This window comes from Rattus rattus, unplaced genomic scaffold (genome assembly GCF_011064425.1).
Source record: "Rattus rattus isolate New Zealand unplaced genomic scaffold, Rrattus_CSIRO_v1 PGA_scaffold_41, whole genome shotgun sequence".
NCBI lineage: Eukaryota > Metazoa > Chordata > Mammalia > Rodentia > Muridae > Rattus > Rattus rattus.
In genome coordinates, this window is record NW_022651158.1 from 57,910 (window position 1) to 74,400 (window position 16,491).

Genomic DNA, 16,491 nt, shown 5'->3' on the forward strand with positions numbered 1-16,491 from the left:
TGATTCTGAGATTGTGAAATATCTTATGTCAAAACATATTTCTGAAGTTGCAGAGGGATTGGTTGAAATTAGAGGGATAGCTAGAATTGCTGGTTTGAGAACAAAGGTTCTGGTTCATTCAAATAATCCAAATGTTGATCCTGTAGGCTGTTGTATTGGACCTAAGGGAAAAAGATTGAAAATTATTTCAGGAGAACTTTTAAATGAAAAAATTGATGTAATTCTTTGGAATGAGGATCCTGTTCAGAATGTTATTAACTCTTTTGCTGCAGGAAAAATTATTGGTTATAGATTAGATCCTGATGAAGAAGAGTCAATAACACTTATTGCAACTCTAGAAAACCTACTTTCATGCATTGGAAGAAAAGGGGTTAATACAAAACTTGTGTACATGCTTACAAATTGAAAAATAAATATGAAAACTATTCAAGAAGCTAAAGAAGAAAAAATTGACTATGTTTCTATAGATGATGATAAGTTCATCAGCAGCAATAAAACTTCAGAAAGGATCTTCAAAATGCACTTTAAGAAGAGAGAAGATTTTTCACAAAATTTTTATGATGATAAGAAAAGCAAATCTCTAAATAGAAATGACGAAAGAAAACAATAGCTTCAATGAATTTTCATTTTTAAAACCAATATCCATATCGGATTTTGCTAAATCCATTGGTGTTGATGCTTCAGAAATAATTAAAGATTTTTTTCTAAAAGGAAAATTAACAACTTTAAACACTATTCTCTCAAAAGAAGAATGTAAGAATTTGTGTGAAATATTCAAAATTACATTTACTGAAAAACAAAAATCTTACAAAGAGGATAATTTGTTTTCAGAATACCTCGATTTTTCAAATTCAGAGAATGTTGTTCCTAAGATTCCTGTTGTTACTGTTATGGGTCATGTTGACCACGGTAAAACAACTTTACTTGACCGAATTAGAGGAACAAAAGTAACTGCTAGTGAATTTGGAGGAATTACACAACATATAGGTGCTTATCAAGTAACAAAAGGCAATCAAAAAATTACATTTCTAGATACTCCTGGACACCAAGCTTTTACCAAAATGAGGTATCGAGGAGCAAATGTTACAGATATAGCGATTATTGTGGTTGCGGCAGATGATGGAGTTAAACCACAAACAATAGAAGCTATACAACATGCATTAGCAGCAAAAGTAAAAATCATTGTTTTCATAAATAAAGTAGATAAAGGAAGAAAATCTATTCCTGTTCTGAAAAATCAGGTTATGGAGCACGGATTAATTCTTGAGGAATTTGGAGGAGATGTTCTTTGTGTAGAAGGTTCTGCTTTGCAAGGAACTGGTATAGATGAATTATTGGACACAATACTGTTGGTTGCTGAAGTGTCAGAGTTTAAGACTACACAATCTAATCCTGCTGTAGGAACAGTAATAGAGTCCAATTTAGAAAAAGGCCTTGGGGCCGTAGCTACTGTTCTTTTGGATAGAGGAGTTGTTAGTTGTGGAGACTTTTTGGTTATGAAATCAGCAATTTGCAAAATTAGAACCATAACCAATGATGAAGGAAAAACTCTAAAAAAACTTGAAGCAGCAGTTCCTGCAAGAATTACGGGATTTAAAAATTTACCGGATGCTGGAGATAGATTTATTTCTTTCTCAAAAGAGGCTGAAGCTAAGAAATTTTTTGGGGAATTTTCTAAAGATAGTTTTCAAAAAGACTTGGTATTTTTGGAAAAGAATAAGGATGTAGAGAATTTAAATATTCTTGTAAGGGCTGATGTTAGCGGTTCTTTGGAAGCTATAAAAGAAATTATTTATTCACACAATATTTCTATTTCTGCAGCCAATATAGGTCCAGTAACAGAAGCTGATTTGCAATTAGCTTCTATAACAGGATCTTTAATAATGAATTTCAATCAAAAAATCACTTCTTCTGTGCTTAACAGAGCACAAGAAATGAGAATAAAGATTAAGAATTATAGAAGTGTATATGAAATTGAAGAGGATTTGATTGAAATAATTGAAAACAATAAATATGTGGAATATGTTGAGGAAACAACAGGTAAAGCTCAAGTTCTTAAGCTTTGATATCACTCAAAAGTTGGGACTATTGCTGGATGTAAAGTTATAGAAGGCACCATTACAAAAACAGACAAAATCAAAGTTTGAAGAGGGGAAGAATTACTTACAAAATCCACAATAAAATCATTCAAAACAGAAGCTTTTGAAATTAAAGAATGTTCTTTAAATCAAGAATGCGGAATTGTTGTGAATAATTGAAACGATATCAAAGAAGGGGATATTATTGAGTCATTTAAATTGGTAAGTAAGGAGTAAAGGAAGTGTTTTTTGAAAGCATAGAATCCAAACGGTATTCTAAAAAATTGCACAATCTTCTACTTAGAGTGTTTCACGATCATCTTGAAGATCCTATTTTTAAAAGAACCACAATAAATTATTTAAGACTGAATAGGAATAAAACAGTAGCTACTGTTTTCTTAGATTTAACAAGCTCAACCAATCCCAAGGAAGTTATAGATAAATTAAATAGACTAAACAGATTATTCAGAAAATTTCTTTCAGAACACTTGGATAGGTATAGTATTCCATTTTTTAGATTTGTGGAAGATAAAGTATTTTCTAAGGCTCAAAATGTAGAAGGTTTAATTAAAAAAGATATAGAGCGTGGGAAAGGAGACTAAAGATACACGGGATCAGGGGGAATCTTCTGGTGGAGGAGGAGATGATAGCTTGAATCAAGCTGCAGAAAATACTTCCAAAACTAATGATATTTCTTTAGCCTCTTTATTTGTAGAAGCAAATGCCGCTGCAGAAAGCGGACATTCAAATTCTGAACAGGAATTATTTTCCGAAGAAAAACAAATTTATGAGATTTCAGAATATACACCCGATCCTTTGTTTCTTCAAGAAATTTATGACTCGCTTTCAAATAAAGAAATACATCACAAAAAACTTTTAGAAGAGGGAGAATCAGGAAACTTTTTTATAAGAATTTTTAAAAAATTTTCTTCTTTTTTTAACTTTCAAACTTCCAGCAAGGAATTTTCCAAGTTATCACCCTTAGAGTGAAAAACAGTGGGGATTTTTCATAATTTATGAAAAAGAAATTTCCTTTTCTATTGGGGAGATTTCACTTCTTTTGTGGATTTGTGATTGAGAGATAAACAAAAAACTAAGAAATTATTTACTTTAGAAATAATTATTCTTGTTTTGGTTCTTTTACTTGCGTTTCCCCCTTTTGTTCTTTTTTACAATACTCCAAATACAGGTTTTGGAAAAGGATTCTCAAAATTTATATTTTTCATATCTTCATTTTCTCTTACTCTGTCTCTAATTCCTCCATTCTTTTTTATGAGTCTTTGATTTTCAAATGTTAATTACTTACATACTTCTAAAAACTTCCATATATTTCTATTTTTTGTATTTACGATATCTTTTATATTTGCATCACTAGCTTGCTTTAATTCGTGTGTTTATTATTTGGGAGATTGAAAATTTGGATTTACTTCTACTTCATAGTTTTTGAAGTTTGTTTCTACAGCCACAATAAGGCTTAAATCGGGTGACGGGGGGCAAGGAATTATTGCTTGACGAAGAGAGAGCAAAATAGCCTTTGGTGGCCCTGCAGGAGGGAATGGAGGATCAGGAGGTTCCGTTTATATAGAAGCAGATGAAAATTTAAATAGCTTATTTCATATAAGGCATGTGAAATTTTTGAAAGCAGAGAATGGAGAGAACGGAAGGAATAAAGCACAACACGGAAGATCCGCAGAAGATTTAATTTTGAAAGTTCCCACGGGAACAAATATTTTTGACAAAATTACTGGGGATAAACTTTTTGAACTTATTTTTCATGGAGAACGATTTTTAGCTTGCAAAGGAGGAAAAGGCGGTAGAGGAAATCTTTCTTTTAAATCTCCTAAGATGCCTGCCCCCTACTTATATGAGTATGGAGATTTAGGAGAAGATAAGGAAATTATTCTTGATCTAGCAGTAATCTCAAACATAGGATTTTTGGGAAAACCCAATGCAGGAAAATCTTCCCTTTTATCTTTGATTTCAAATGCTAAACCCAAAGTAGCTTCATTTCCTTTCACCACTTTAATACCTGTTCTTGGAACTGTGGAGTTTTTAGGAAAAAAGCTTGTATTTGCGGATATTCCAGGCCTTATAGAGGATTCTTCCAAAGGAGCAGGATTAGGAATAGAGTTTTTAAAACATTTAAATAGATGTCAAATTCTTGTGCATGTTGTAGACATTGGATCAGGGGATGTTGTCTCAGATATAAAAACTATAGAAAAAGAAATTTTTAACTATTCTGAAGAATTATTCAACAAACCTAGATTTTTAGTTTTGAACAAACTTGACTCCATTTCTGACGAACAAACTAAAAATATTATTGACCAAGTTTCAAAAAATTTTGAAGTTAACTTTATTTGTATATCTGTTTTGGAAAAAACCAATATAGATTTGTTTTTGAAAAAAGTATTTGATTTTTATGAATCTTTTAATTTCAAAACTCATGAAAAAGAACAAGCAGAATTTATGGAATTTGATGATGATCCAAATCTTTTTTCAACATTAGAAATTAACAATAACGAAGGAATCTGAGAGGTGAAACATCCTTATTTAAAATATTGAGTACATAAGATACCCCGAGACACTGAGGACAACATCTTTAGATTGTTGCAGAAATTGGAGACTGTATCTCTTTCTAAGGAACTTGAATTATCTGGAGCAAAATATAAAGATATTGTGGATCTTTACGGTTGAAGATACGAATTTCTAACAAATAAAAATCAAGAGAGTGAAAACTAAAGTCATTGTTTTTACAGGAGGAGTTTATTCTTCTGTGGGAAAAGGACTTACTCTTGCAAATGTAGCTCGTATTTTCACAGAATTAGGATTTAAGGTTTCTGTACTTAAGTTTGATCCTTATTTAAATATTGATTCAGGAGATTTGTCTCCCATGCAACATGGGGAAGTTTTTGTCACTTTTGATGGACATGAAACCGATTTAGATTTGGGACACTATGAGAGATTTTTGGGCCGTAATGTTTCAAGATTGTCTTGCATAACTGCAGGAACTATTTATCAACGATTGTTGGACAGAAAAAATAATCCTGAATTTTCTGGTGAAACAATTCAAGTAATTCCACATGTAGGAGACACAATTAATAAATCTATTTTTGATTTATTAGAAAAAGAAAGCAATTCAGATTTTTTATTTATAGAAATTGGAGGAACAATAGGAGATATTGAGTCCATACCATTTGTAGAAGCAATAAAGAGATTTAAAAATCAGTATGGATCAGAGAATGTTTTACTCGTGCACTTGGCCCCTATCTTTTATGTAAACACTTCTAAGGAATATAAAACTAAGCCTATACAACACTCTCTACAAAGACTTTCTTATTTCAATCTTTCTGCTGATTTTTTAATTATTAGAAGCTCACTTAGACCCCCTCTTTCTATAAAGAAAAAAATAGGAACAGCAATGCAGATCGATGAAAAAGATATTTTCTTTTGCTTAGATCACAACAATATCTATTTGATTGCGGAATCTTTATTTGAAGAGAAAATTCATGAACGGATTCTTCAGAAATTAAATATGTCTATTCCTTCGGGGGGAATGGAATCCTGAAAATCACACACTCAGAAAATATTGGCACCAAAAACAAAACAAGTGAAAGTTGCTATTGTGGGAAAATATGCTTCTCTTTCAGATGCTTACATGTCAATAATTGAATCTTTCAAAATAGCTTCATATGATCTTGGGCTGGATTTAGTTGTAGATTGTGTAGGAGTAGAAGAAGATAATTTGATTCAAACAATTTCTGGATATGATGCAATATGTGTGGCTCATGGATTTGGAGCTAGAGGAGCAGAGGAAAAAATAAATGCAATTAAATATTGTCGTGAAAACAAAATTCCATTTTTGGGAATTTGTTATGGGATGCAATTAGCCACAATAGAGTATGCGAGAAATGTTCTAGGCTTGTCAGATGCAAACACAATAGAACTTGTGCCAGACACAAACAATCCAATATTTATTTCTCTTCCAGATGGAAAAATGAGGCTTGGAGAAAAACAAATAAGAATTAAACCCAATACAAAAGCTTTTGAAATGTTTGGAAAAGAAATAATTGAAAGTAGGCACAGACATAAATATTTCTTTAATAACAAATATTTAGAACAATTTAAGAATACGGGTTTTGTGTTTTCTGCTGTGAGTGAGGATGAAATTGAAATAGCAGAAATCATAGAAATTAGTGATCATCCATTCTTTATTGCTACACAATTTCATCCTGAATTTGAAACTAAATTTTCAAATATACCCCCTATTTTCACTGAGTTTCTTAAGGCAGGTTTTAAAAAATAGTTTCTAGTGATTTCAGCCAAAAAACCAAGGGGAACAAAAGATTTATATGGAGAAGAATTAGGCAAAAGTAATTGAATTTGTAACCGAATAATTAGTCATTTAAAGCTATTTGGTTATTCAGAGATCAAAACCCCAATATTCGAATCAGTAAGTACTTTTTCACAGAATGATGAGGGATTACTAGCTGCAAATAAAGAATTTTTTTATGTTTCAAGCAAGGATAATGAAGAATGCGAATATGTTCTTAGACCAGAAAACACAGCTTCTGTGGCCAGGTGTGTGGTTGAGGACAAAATTCTTAAAAATAATCCGATAGCTCTTTCCTTTTATTATTGTGGTCCTTTTTTTAGATATGAAAGACCCCAAAAAGGACGATTTCGACAATTTACACAGCTAGGTATAGAAAAAATAAATGCTTCAGGAATTAGTAGTGATTTAGAGAACATTGTTCTCATGGAACAAATTAGACAGTTATTTCCTGGTTTAGAGTGAAAATTACACCTTAATTATCTAGGAAGCATTAAATCTAAAACTTCTTGAGGGAAAAGCCTTACTCAGTATTTTCAAAAATTTAAATCAGAACTTAATTCAATATCTTTGGCTAGATTGGAAATTAATCCATGAAGAATATTGGATGATTCATCCGAGAATAAAAAAGACTTTGTTCAAAATTTTCCAAAAATAGATTTGTTTTTTAGTGAGGAAGAAAAACAGTACAAATCCGATATTCAAAAATCTTTGCAAGATCTTGGAATTGAATTTGTATGAGACGAAACCCTGGTTAGAGGTATTGATTACTATGATGGGCTTGTGTATGAATGAAAATGTGAAGATTTATCTGTGGCTTCAGGGGGAAGATACAATCAATTATTCAATAGATTTGGTGAAGAAGAAATCCCTTCCTTGGGATTAGCTATAGGAATAGAAAGATTACAACAATTTTTAGAAAAAATAAATTTTGATTGAAATTTGAAGGAAAATTTAAATATTTATGCTTGTTTAAATCATTTTCCTAAATTACAAGATTGAAATTTATTTAAATTCTTAAGAGAGAAAAATATTTCAGTTTTTGTAAATTACGAGGTTTTAGATCAAAAAAAACACATTCGAATAGCAGAGAAAATGAATAAGGACTTTGTGTTAATTCTTGAAGAGGAAGGAGTGTTTGTAAGATCTTTAACAGATTGAAGTAAAAAGAATAAATTTACATTCGAGGAACAAAATAAATTGGTTGAATTCTTAACCAAAGAAAACGTGTAAATGGGCTTTAAAGCCTGTATTCACTTTTTTAGAAAAGGAAATAAAATTTTTTTAACAAAAGAAGGAATAGACAAATTAAGACATACAAAACTTACAGGAACTAAGATTGCAAAATTTTTTAATTTAAAAAATAATTTTCCAAACGAAGAAGATCATTCAGAAAATGAGGAAGAAGAAGAACCCGCAAATACTCCCTACAAAATTTGAACTCAAATATTTAATTTCCCTTTTATTCCTAAGAAAAATCCAAAAAAAGCAGAAAAATATAGATTAGTAGAAGATTTAATTAAGAACTATATTTCCAAACAGTTGAACATAGAATGGATTTCTTATCCTTTGGATAAATATGATGTGTTTGAAAATTCTGAGAATTTAGGAGGAGTTCCAGATGCTGTAGAAAGATCTGAAAAAGGAAAGATTTTTTCTATTTTGGAAATCAAGACAATTACTGACATAAAAAATTCAAAAACAGAAGATCGTTTCTATAAAGTCCCTCTTAGCTATCAGCTACAACTAGCTTTGTATTTGTATTTAAATGGTCTAAGAGAAGGATATATAGCTATTTGTTATTTAACACCAGAAAATTGAATAAATTTAAATTCCATTTCTATGGAATCAAATTTATCTCTTTATTCTTCAAATTGACCAATTATGGAAGGAGAACTTGAGTCTTGGATTCCAGAAATAGGATCTTGCAAATATACACACCAAATAGTGGATGCTTACTGTAATAATTCAGCATCAGATAATGAGCTTATAGTTTTTAAAGTAAGGGTGGATATGGGAAGTTATGAAAACTTGATTTTAAAAATAGAGGATTGATTTAAAAAGCATAAAAATGTTAGTCCAGAAATGTCTAAAAAAGAGTTACAAAATTTTTTATCCAAAAACAAACTTGGTTAACTTTTAGAGGAAGTTTAAGAATTTTTGTGTCTTTTAATTTAGAAATAAAGATGATTGAGAATGGTTTTATGTTTGATGTGGTGTAATTTGTGTGTTTTTAAGCTCTTTTTTGCAAGAATTTAAACATACAAAACATAGTAAACAGTAGGATTAGGTTGGGGAATGGGGGTGTTTTGTATAATTCCTAACAAAATTCGGAGAGATTATGCTTTGAAATTTATGTTTGCTACTTAAAGATAGCATTACTGTAAGAAGGTTGATTTATTTTTCTTTAGCTGCTACAAGTTTTGTTGTAGGAACTTCCATAACCAAAGGTGTTGTGGTTGCTATAGATAATAAGAAAGAGAGCGAAGAAGATCCTTATTTAGCTGTAGCAGAAGTTAGAGAAGTAAATGGAATGGTTCCCGGTTCTTTCTTAACTGATTTAAGTAAAAGAATGGGAAATTTATTGAATGTAAATTCTTTGGATGATGAATATTGACTAAGAAGTTTGAAGATAAACAATAAGGAATTAACCACAAAAAATTTATTGTTTCTTAAGAATAAATGCAGAGAGATTTATAACTTTCCCATTTCAAAATTAGATGAAAATCCTTCTTTAAAAAAGGAATATGAAGAATTTGTGAAATTTAATTGCAGAAAGCCCAGAATGTCTTTAGATAAATTTAGGCAGAATGGCATTCTTATTTCAAGTAAAAATGAGGCCAATTGGATTCAGAGAAATACACATACAGATCCTAAGTTTTGAGCCAGAGTAGAAAAATTTAATTCCAATTCTACAAACACAACTAATCGTAGTAGTGTAGAAAAGTTGAAAAATTATTGTAAAAAATTTCCTAAAGAAAATCCTACTAGTTTTAAATCAGGGTATTCTCAGGAGGAAAGAGAATACATAAGATACTGTCTATAATTCTTCCATAAAATTTAAAAAAAGCATATTTTTTATAAAAATAATTTGTTATTAGTGATTGGACTTGTAAATTAAAATTCTTGTTATGGGAAGCGGGTGATTTGAGGAAGTATCCAGCTGGGAGTCTATACTTGCTATTCTTACCACTATATCTTTTAAGTTAGGGGTAATAATTTCTATCGTAAGAAAATATTTAAAAAATAAAGACTCTAATTCGAATTTAACTAGCAAAGAATTATTAGAAATGGGGATGGAGATTGGAAAATCTCTTTCTAGTGATTCCAATGCAGAATCTAACAGCAGGACTAGAACAAGAAGGAGAAGAAGACGTTTAAAGCCAGAAGATTCGGAATAAAAAGCAAATAAATCAAAAATCAATAGTTATTTGATTAGAAAATTCAGTATTGAAGAGCAGTTTATAAAAAGACATATAGGCCCTTATTAACATAGATGGGAATTTTTTCCCTATGCAGGCTAATTTGGCAGCAAAAACAGCTGGAGTTGTAGTTGTATCCGCAACAGGTGTTACAGGAACAGTTCTTACCTATAAATATGTCACTGGCTTATATGCAATTGAAAAAGTAGCTATGGAAGAGGCTAGTTGACAATTAACGGAGCCTACAGAGGATGATGCAGAGAACCCAAAATCATTAGAAGTACCTGTTTCTGTAGAACAAGCAGATCTTAAAACATCCAAACACGGAATAACAGGGGGGAGTTGGAAGTGTGCAATAGTGGTTACTTTAGATAGTTCGACTCAAAAATCAGAATTAGAATCAAAGAAAACAATTCTTAAAAATACCTTAAATTCTTATTTCACAGGTTACTCAAATCCATCTTCTCCAAATGAAATACAAATTACGGAAGAAGTTAGAAGAAGGTTTGTAGAGAGTTGTTCTAAGAACCGAGTTAGATCAGAAGGTCAAAGCAATACTAAAGTAACTGCAAAAGTACAATTTTCCTTAAATACACTTAGAGAAGACTTGGAAAAGATACTTGGAGAAGTCTCTCTTAATAAAGTAGAACATTATCTGTCTTGAGAATCAGACCTAAAACCTACTGTTAGTCTTTCTCTATCTACAAGCCCTTCTCCTTCAAAAGTTACAGGAACATTTAAAGTTGCTAGTTTAGCTGTTGATAATTCTTCTGGATCTTGGACTTGTAATTTAGAAGCAAGCCCAGTAACAGGAACAACTCTATCTGATGGAGATCCCGTTAACGAACTTCAAGAACATCTGGAAAAAGAATTTGAAAAACCAGAAGATAAAAGAGGGTTAATTAAAAGCTGTGCAAGAAATAGAACAAGTAAATTTAGTGAGAATGTTGTTAAATCTACTCTTAAGTTAAGTGTTTCAAAAGAACCTACAGGAAATAAGTTGAAACTTGATGAAGGTCAATGATCAAGTGTGTTAGCAGGTACTTGAATTAATTTAGCTTAATAAATATATGGTTCTTTCCACTCCAACAAAAGTAGCTTCAGGAGTTGCAGTGGCTTCTGTATCTGCTGTAGGAGTGGCTTTTACTTACAAGTATATGAATGGCTTGTATTCAATTGAAAAGATAGCTATAGAAGAAGCTAGCTGACAAGTAGAAGATCCGAAAGGTAATGCTGAGAGTAACCCAACATCATTAATAGTATCTGTCTCTGTACAAAGAGGAAGTTCATCAACTTCCAAATATGGGATAACTGAAGGCAATTGGAAATGTGAAATAATAGCTACTTCATCCAATTCAGAAGGTTTAGATTCTAAAAAATCAAATCTTAAAAATGCTTTAAATTCTTACTTTGTCGGATACGCTTCTTCAGGAGGTTCAAAAGTAATAAAAATTTCAGAAGAAGCTAGGGCGGGATTTGTAAATTATTGTTCTAAAAATAGAAAATCAGAAAAACAAACTAATTCTAAGGTAACTGCAGAAGTAAAAGTATCCTTAGACAAACTTACAGAAGATATAACCAAAATATTTGGAGGAATTTCAGACAATGTTTCTCTGAATTCTGTAGAAGAAAAAGTTTATGCAGGAACAGATATAAAACTTACTGAAAGCGATTTTTCTGTAGTAACAACAAGTGACCCTAAAAAGGTAACAGGAACAATAACAGCTTCAAATGAAAGCGGAAAGGATAAGTTGGGATCAGAGGAAACTTGAGTTTGCACTGTAGAAGGAGCACCAATTACAGGAACATCCTTAACTCCTTCACCAGATGTAACTGGTTTAAAAGGCAAATTGACAGAAGTTCTTACAAAATCTGAAAACAAACAAGGATTAATTAAAAGTTGTGCAAGAAATAGAACAAGCGAAAACAACAAAGCAGTTAAGTCTACTCTTAAGTTAAGTGTTTCAAAAGAATCTACAGGGAATAAATTGCAATTTGATGAAGGTCAATGATCAAGTGTGTTAGCAGGTACTTGAATAAATCTAGCTTAATAAATATATGGTTTTTTCCACTCCAGCAAAAGTAGCTTCAGGAGTTGCAGTGACTTCTGCATCCGTTGTAGGAACATTTCTTACATATAAATATGTTACTGGTCTATATGCAATTGAGAAAGTAACTATGGAAGAAGCTAGTTGGCAAGTAGCAGACCCTTCAGAAGAAACGACAACTACTCCAAAAACACTGAAAGTATCTGTTGCTTCAACTAGAGCTAGCTCATCACCTCTTAAACATGGAATAACTGAAGGTAGCTGGATATGTGAAATAGTGGCTACTTCATCCAATTCAGAAGATTTGGCTTCCAAAAAATCGAATCTTAAAAATGCTTTAAATGCTTATTTTTCGGGTTATTCGTCTTCTAGTTCCTCAAATACAATAGAAATTCCTGCAGAAGTTAGAGAGAGATTTGTAAATTATTGTTCTAAAAATAGAAAATCAGAAAAACAAACAAATTCTAAGGTAACTGCAGAAGTAAAAATATCTTTAGACACTTTAAGAGAAGATTTGGAAAAAATATTTGGGGAAGTTCCTCTGAATAAAGTAGAAAACAAGATTTATAAAGAAATAGATCCTAAATTTTCTGACATCACTTGATCTATAGATTCAGCTTCTCCTAAAAAGGTAAAAGGGATAGCAACTATTTCTAATGTAAATTTAGATGGATCTACAGGATCCTTTTCATGCAATATAGAAGGAACATCTGCTACAACAACTGATTTGGATAATTCTCCAGATACATCAGATTTAAAAATTAAATTTGACGAATCACTTAAAAAATTAGCAGAAAAACAGGGGTTGATTAAAAGCTGTGCAAGAAACAGAACAAGTAAATTTAGTGAGAATACTGTTCAATCTACTCTTAAGTTAAGTGTTTCAAAAGAATCTACAGGGAATAAATTGCAATTTGATGAAGGCCAATGATCAAGTGTGTTAGCAGGTACTTGAGTAAATCTAGCTTAATAAATATATGGTGTTCTCTGCTCCAGCAAAAGTAGCTTCAGGAGTTGCAGTGACTTCTGCATCCGTTGTAGGAACATTTCTTACATATAAATATGTTACTGGTCTATATGCAATTGAGAAATATGCTTTAGACAATAACTCTAAATGAAAAATAAAAGAAAGTGAAGGGACAGTTACAGTTACTTCAAAAGCTTTAGATAATGAAACATTACAAAGTGTTCATGGAGTATCAAAAGATGGGATTTGAACTTGTAATTTGAAAACTCAAGAAAATAAAAACACAGATCTTAAAAATAAGTTAAAGGAGTATTTTGGAGTTGATTCAATAAGTTCTACAGACACGGAAATAACTTCAATGTCTTTGGAAAACAGAGTTGGTTTTTTAAATAGTTGTTCAAAATATAGAACTAAAGATTCTCAAACCAATGAAAAAGTGGTTTCAGAAATAATCGTTGATTCCACTAAGTTTGATTCAGAATTAGAAGCAATATTTGGAAAATTTCTTAATACGGTTGAGAAAAAGGTTTACTTAGGAACTAGCTTGACCTTTACTGCAAATACTTTTGCTGCTGATACAACAAATAAAAAAGTAACAGGAACGATTACTGTTTCAAATGCAAGTGGCACAAGTACTTTGGGAACAGGAGAAACTTGAACTTGTACTTTAGAAGGGATACCAACTACAGGAATAGATTTGACTACTGTAAATGATGTATCTGATTTGTCAACCACATTAACAAGCAAACTTAGTTCGTCAACAGATAAGAGAGGATTGGTTAATAGTTGTGCAAGAAACAGAACAAGTAAATTTAGTGAGAATACTGTCCAATCTACTCTTAAATTAAGTGTTTCAAAAAAATCCAGTACAGAAAATAAATTGAAATTTGATGATAAAGATTTAGATAAGGTGTTTAAAGGAACTTGAATAAATCTAGCTTAGTAAATATATGGTGCTTTCTGCTCCAGCAAAAGTAACTTCAGGAGTTGCAGTGACTTCTGCATCCGTTGTAGGAACATTTCTTACATATAAATATGTTACTGGTCTATATGCAATTGAGAAATATGCCTCTTATGAAAATAATACTTGAGTAATAAGTGATGCTTCAAAAGTTGACAATAATGACAATAAAAAGTGAAAGGTAGAAGTATCTGTAACTAGAAATGCTGATAATAAATCTGGGGTTGTTGAAGGAAAATGAATTTGTAGAGTAATAGGAAAAGCTATAGGAACTGTTTCTAATGACAGCAATGTTGATTCAACAGCATTAAAGTCAAAAATAGAAGAAAAAGTTAAAAAAATAGAGAACGGAGAAGATACAAACTTACAGAAAAGAATTAATTTTGTAAAAAGTTGCTCTAGAAATAGAGCGGAAAACCCCAACAACAATACAGTAACTTCAGAGATTGAGTTGGATTTAAAAGAAGAAGGAGATAATGGGAATAAAAAATGAAGATTTGATGAGACTCAATTAACAACAATATTTGAAGGAAATTGGAAGAATAGATAACAACACGGCTATTTAAATAGCTTGTTTTTAACTGTTATTTTTTCTAATTCGATGGGGAGGTTGTGAAAAATATTTGGAAGATTTTGGAACAGTAGAAATTATTAAAAAACATAATTAAAGCAAATAAGTGTATAAGTATGAAAATTTATGAATTCTAATTTTGTAGCTAAAGCATTAGGTATTGTGGGGGTATCAGCAGTGGGCACTACAGGAACAACTTTGACTTACAAATATATAACAGGTCTATATGCAATTGAGAAATTAGCTAGTGAAAAAACAACTAGTTGAACTATAGAAGAACCGGTAGAAGTAGGTTCTTCTTCCCAAAAATCATTAAAAGTATCTGTTTCTGTAAAAGTTTCATCATTAGTACCAGCTAAACACGGAATAACTGAAGGAACTTGAACTTGTGACATAGTTTCTACACCAATAAATTCAGAAAATTTAGCCAGCAGTAAAACAAAACTTAAAAATGCCTTAAATCCTTATTTTTCAGGATACTCTTCTTCAGTATCTACAGGAATAACAATTTCAGAAGAAATAAAGAAGAAATTTGTAAAAACTTGTTCTAAAAACAGGAAATTAGGAGAACAAACAAATACATTAGTAACTTCTGAAGTAAAAATTTCTATAGATTCTCTTGAAGCAGAATTAACAAGAATATTTGGAGGCATTTCTTCCTCCGTTTCTCTTAATAATGTAGAGCAAACAGTTTACCAAGGAACTGATTTAAACCTTACAGTAGGAACAATTACTATAGAAACTACTCAAGAACCTAAATTAGTAAAAGCATCTATCACAGCTTCTAATGTAGAAAACAAAAAAGTTTTAGGAGAGGGAGAGACTTGAATTTGTAACATAGAGGGGATTCCAACTAAAGGAACAGATTTAGCAACAGTTAAGGAAACATCTGATCTTAAGAGTAAATTGGATGAATCAATTAAAGAAACTCAAAGACAAGGATTAGTGAGTAGTTGCGCTAGAAATAGAACCAGTAAATTAGAAAATAAAGGAACAGTTTCTATTCTTAAGTTAAGTGTTTTAAAAAAAGCAAATGAAACAAATAAATTGGAATTTGACAGTGGACAATGATCAAGTGTGTTAGCAGGAACTTGAAAGAATTCTCAATCAGTTTAGGAAATATTTCTGGAACATTGGAGAAGGAGTGTTGATATGGCATTTTTAAGAGCTACTATGTCCTTATTATTTTCTTCATCCATAGTTTTTATTAAATGTGTTGGTCCAGGAGATATTCCTAATACAGTACCAACACAAAATCAATTACAAACACAACAAATGTCCCCTAAATCTTCAAAATCTAAGGGTTCTGGACAAGAGGGAGAGAGACCAGAAAGAAAGAAATCAGGACAACGTAGGGGCGGGAATGGTGGAAAAGGAGTAAGCAAAAAAAACAAACTTCTAAAGCATCAGATACTATCACTCAATCTTTGCCAGTAGTTGGCTAAATACTATTGAAATTAGATTTTGTTTAATAAATAATATTTTTATTTTTTTCTTTAAAATATAAAAATATATTGTGGCAGGTTGTTTAATAATTTGACTTCCTTTAACTTGAACTGGTAGTTGGGGCACAGCATTTCATTACTATCCTCATCTTAGTTGTCCTGGAGCAAATTATCCTGTAACTTTTATAGATCCTAGTTCCGGTGTTCTTCCTTATGTAGATGGAGTTCCAAAAATTGATGATATCTTTGGAGCGGTTTCTCCTAAAAAAGATGTTACACCAGTAGTTCCTTCTGTTCCTACAACCCCTAGAGTTACTTCTTGAATTGATGGAACAACACATTTTTCTGTTACTACAGTGGGAGATAAAGTTACTGTTTCTTCAAAACCAACATCTACTACAACTTCTTCACAACCTGATTCAGATTCAACTTCAGAGGGCACTACAACTGAAGAAACTACTACAGGAACAACTACTGATACCACAACAGAACAAGTTACTTCTTCAGGAGAAACAGCTGGTACTACAGATACTGGAACAACCGGAACCACTACAGGTACAACGGTTTTCACATGATTAACAAAAAGAGGAGTTAAAGATAATACAACACAAGAAACTTTGAAAACAAGAATGTCTGGGTTGTCAGATGCTTGGAAAACATCAACAAGTG

The 16,491-nt window shown here is 31.4% G+C and overlaps 1 protein-coding gene across 1 annotated transcript; it reads left to right on the plus strand.

Annotated features, from left to right (window-relative positions):
- Positions 1-590: 590 nt before the first annotated feature.
- LOC116889648 (translation initiation factor IF-2-like) lies at positions 591-16,377 on the plus strand (the record flags this gene model as incomplete). Its single annotated transcript, XM_032890553.1, has 2 exons — positions 591-2,040; positions 16,180-16,377. Coding segments are annotated over exons 1-2 (1,648 nt in total), but the record flags the coding sequence as incomplete, so codon positions are not given.
- Between the last annotated feature and the right edge of the window lie 114 nt (positions 16,378-16,491).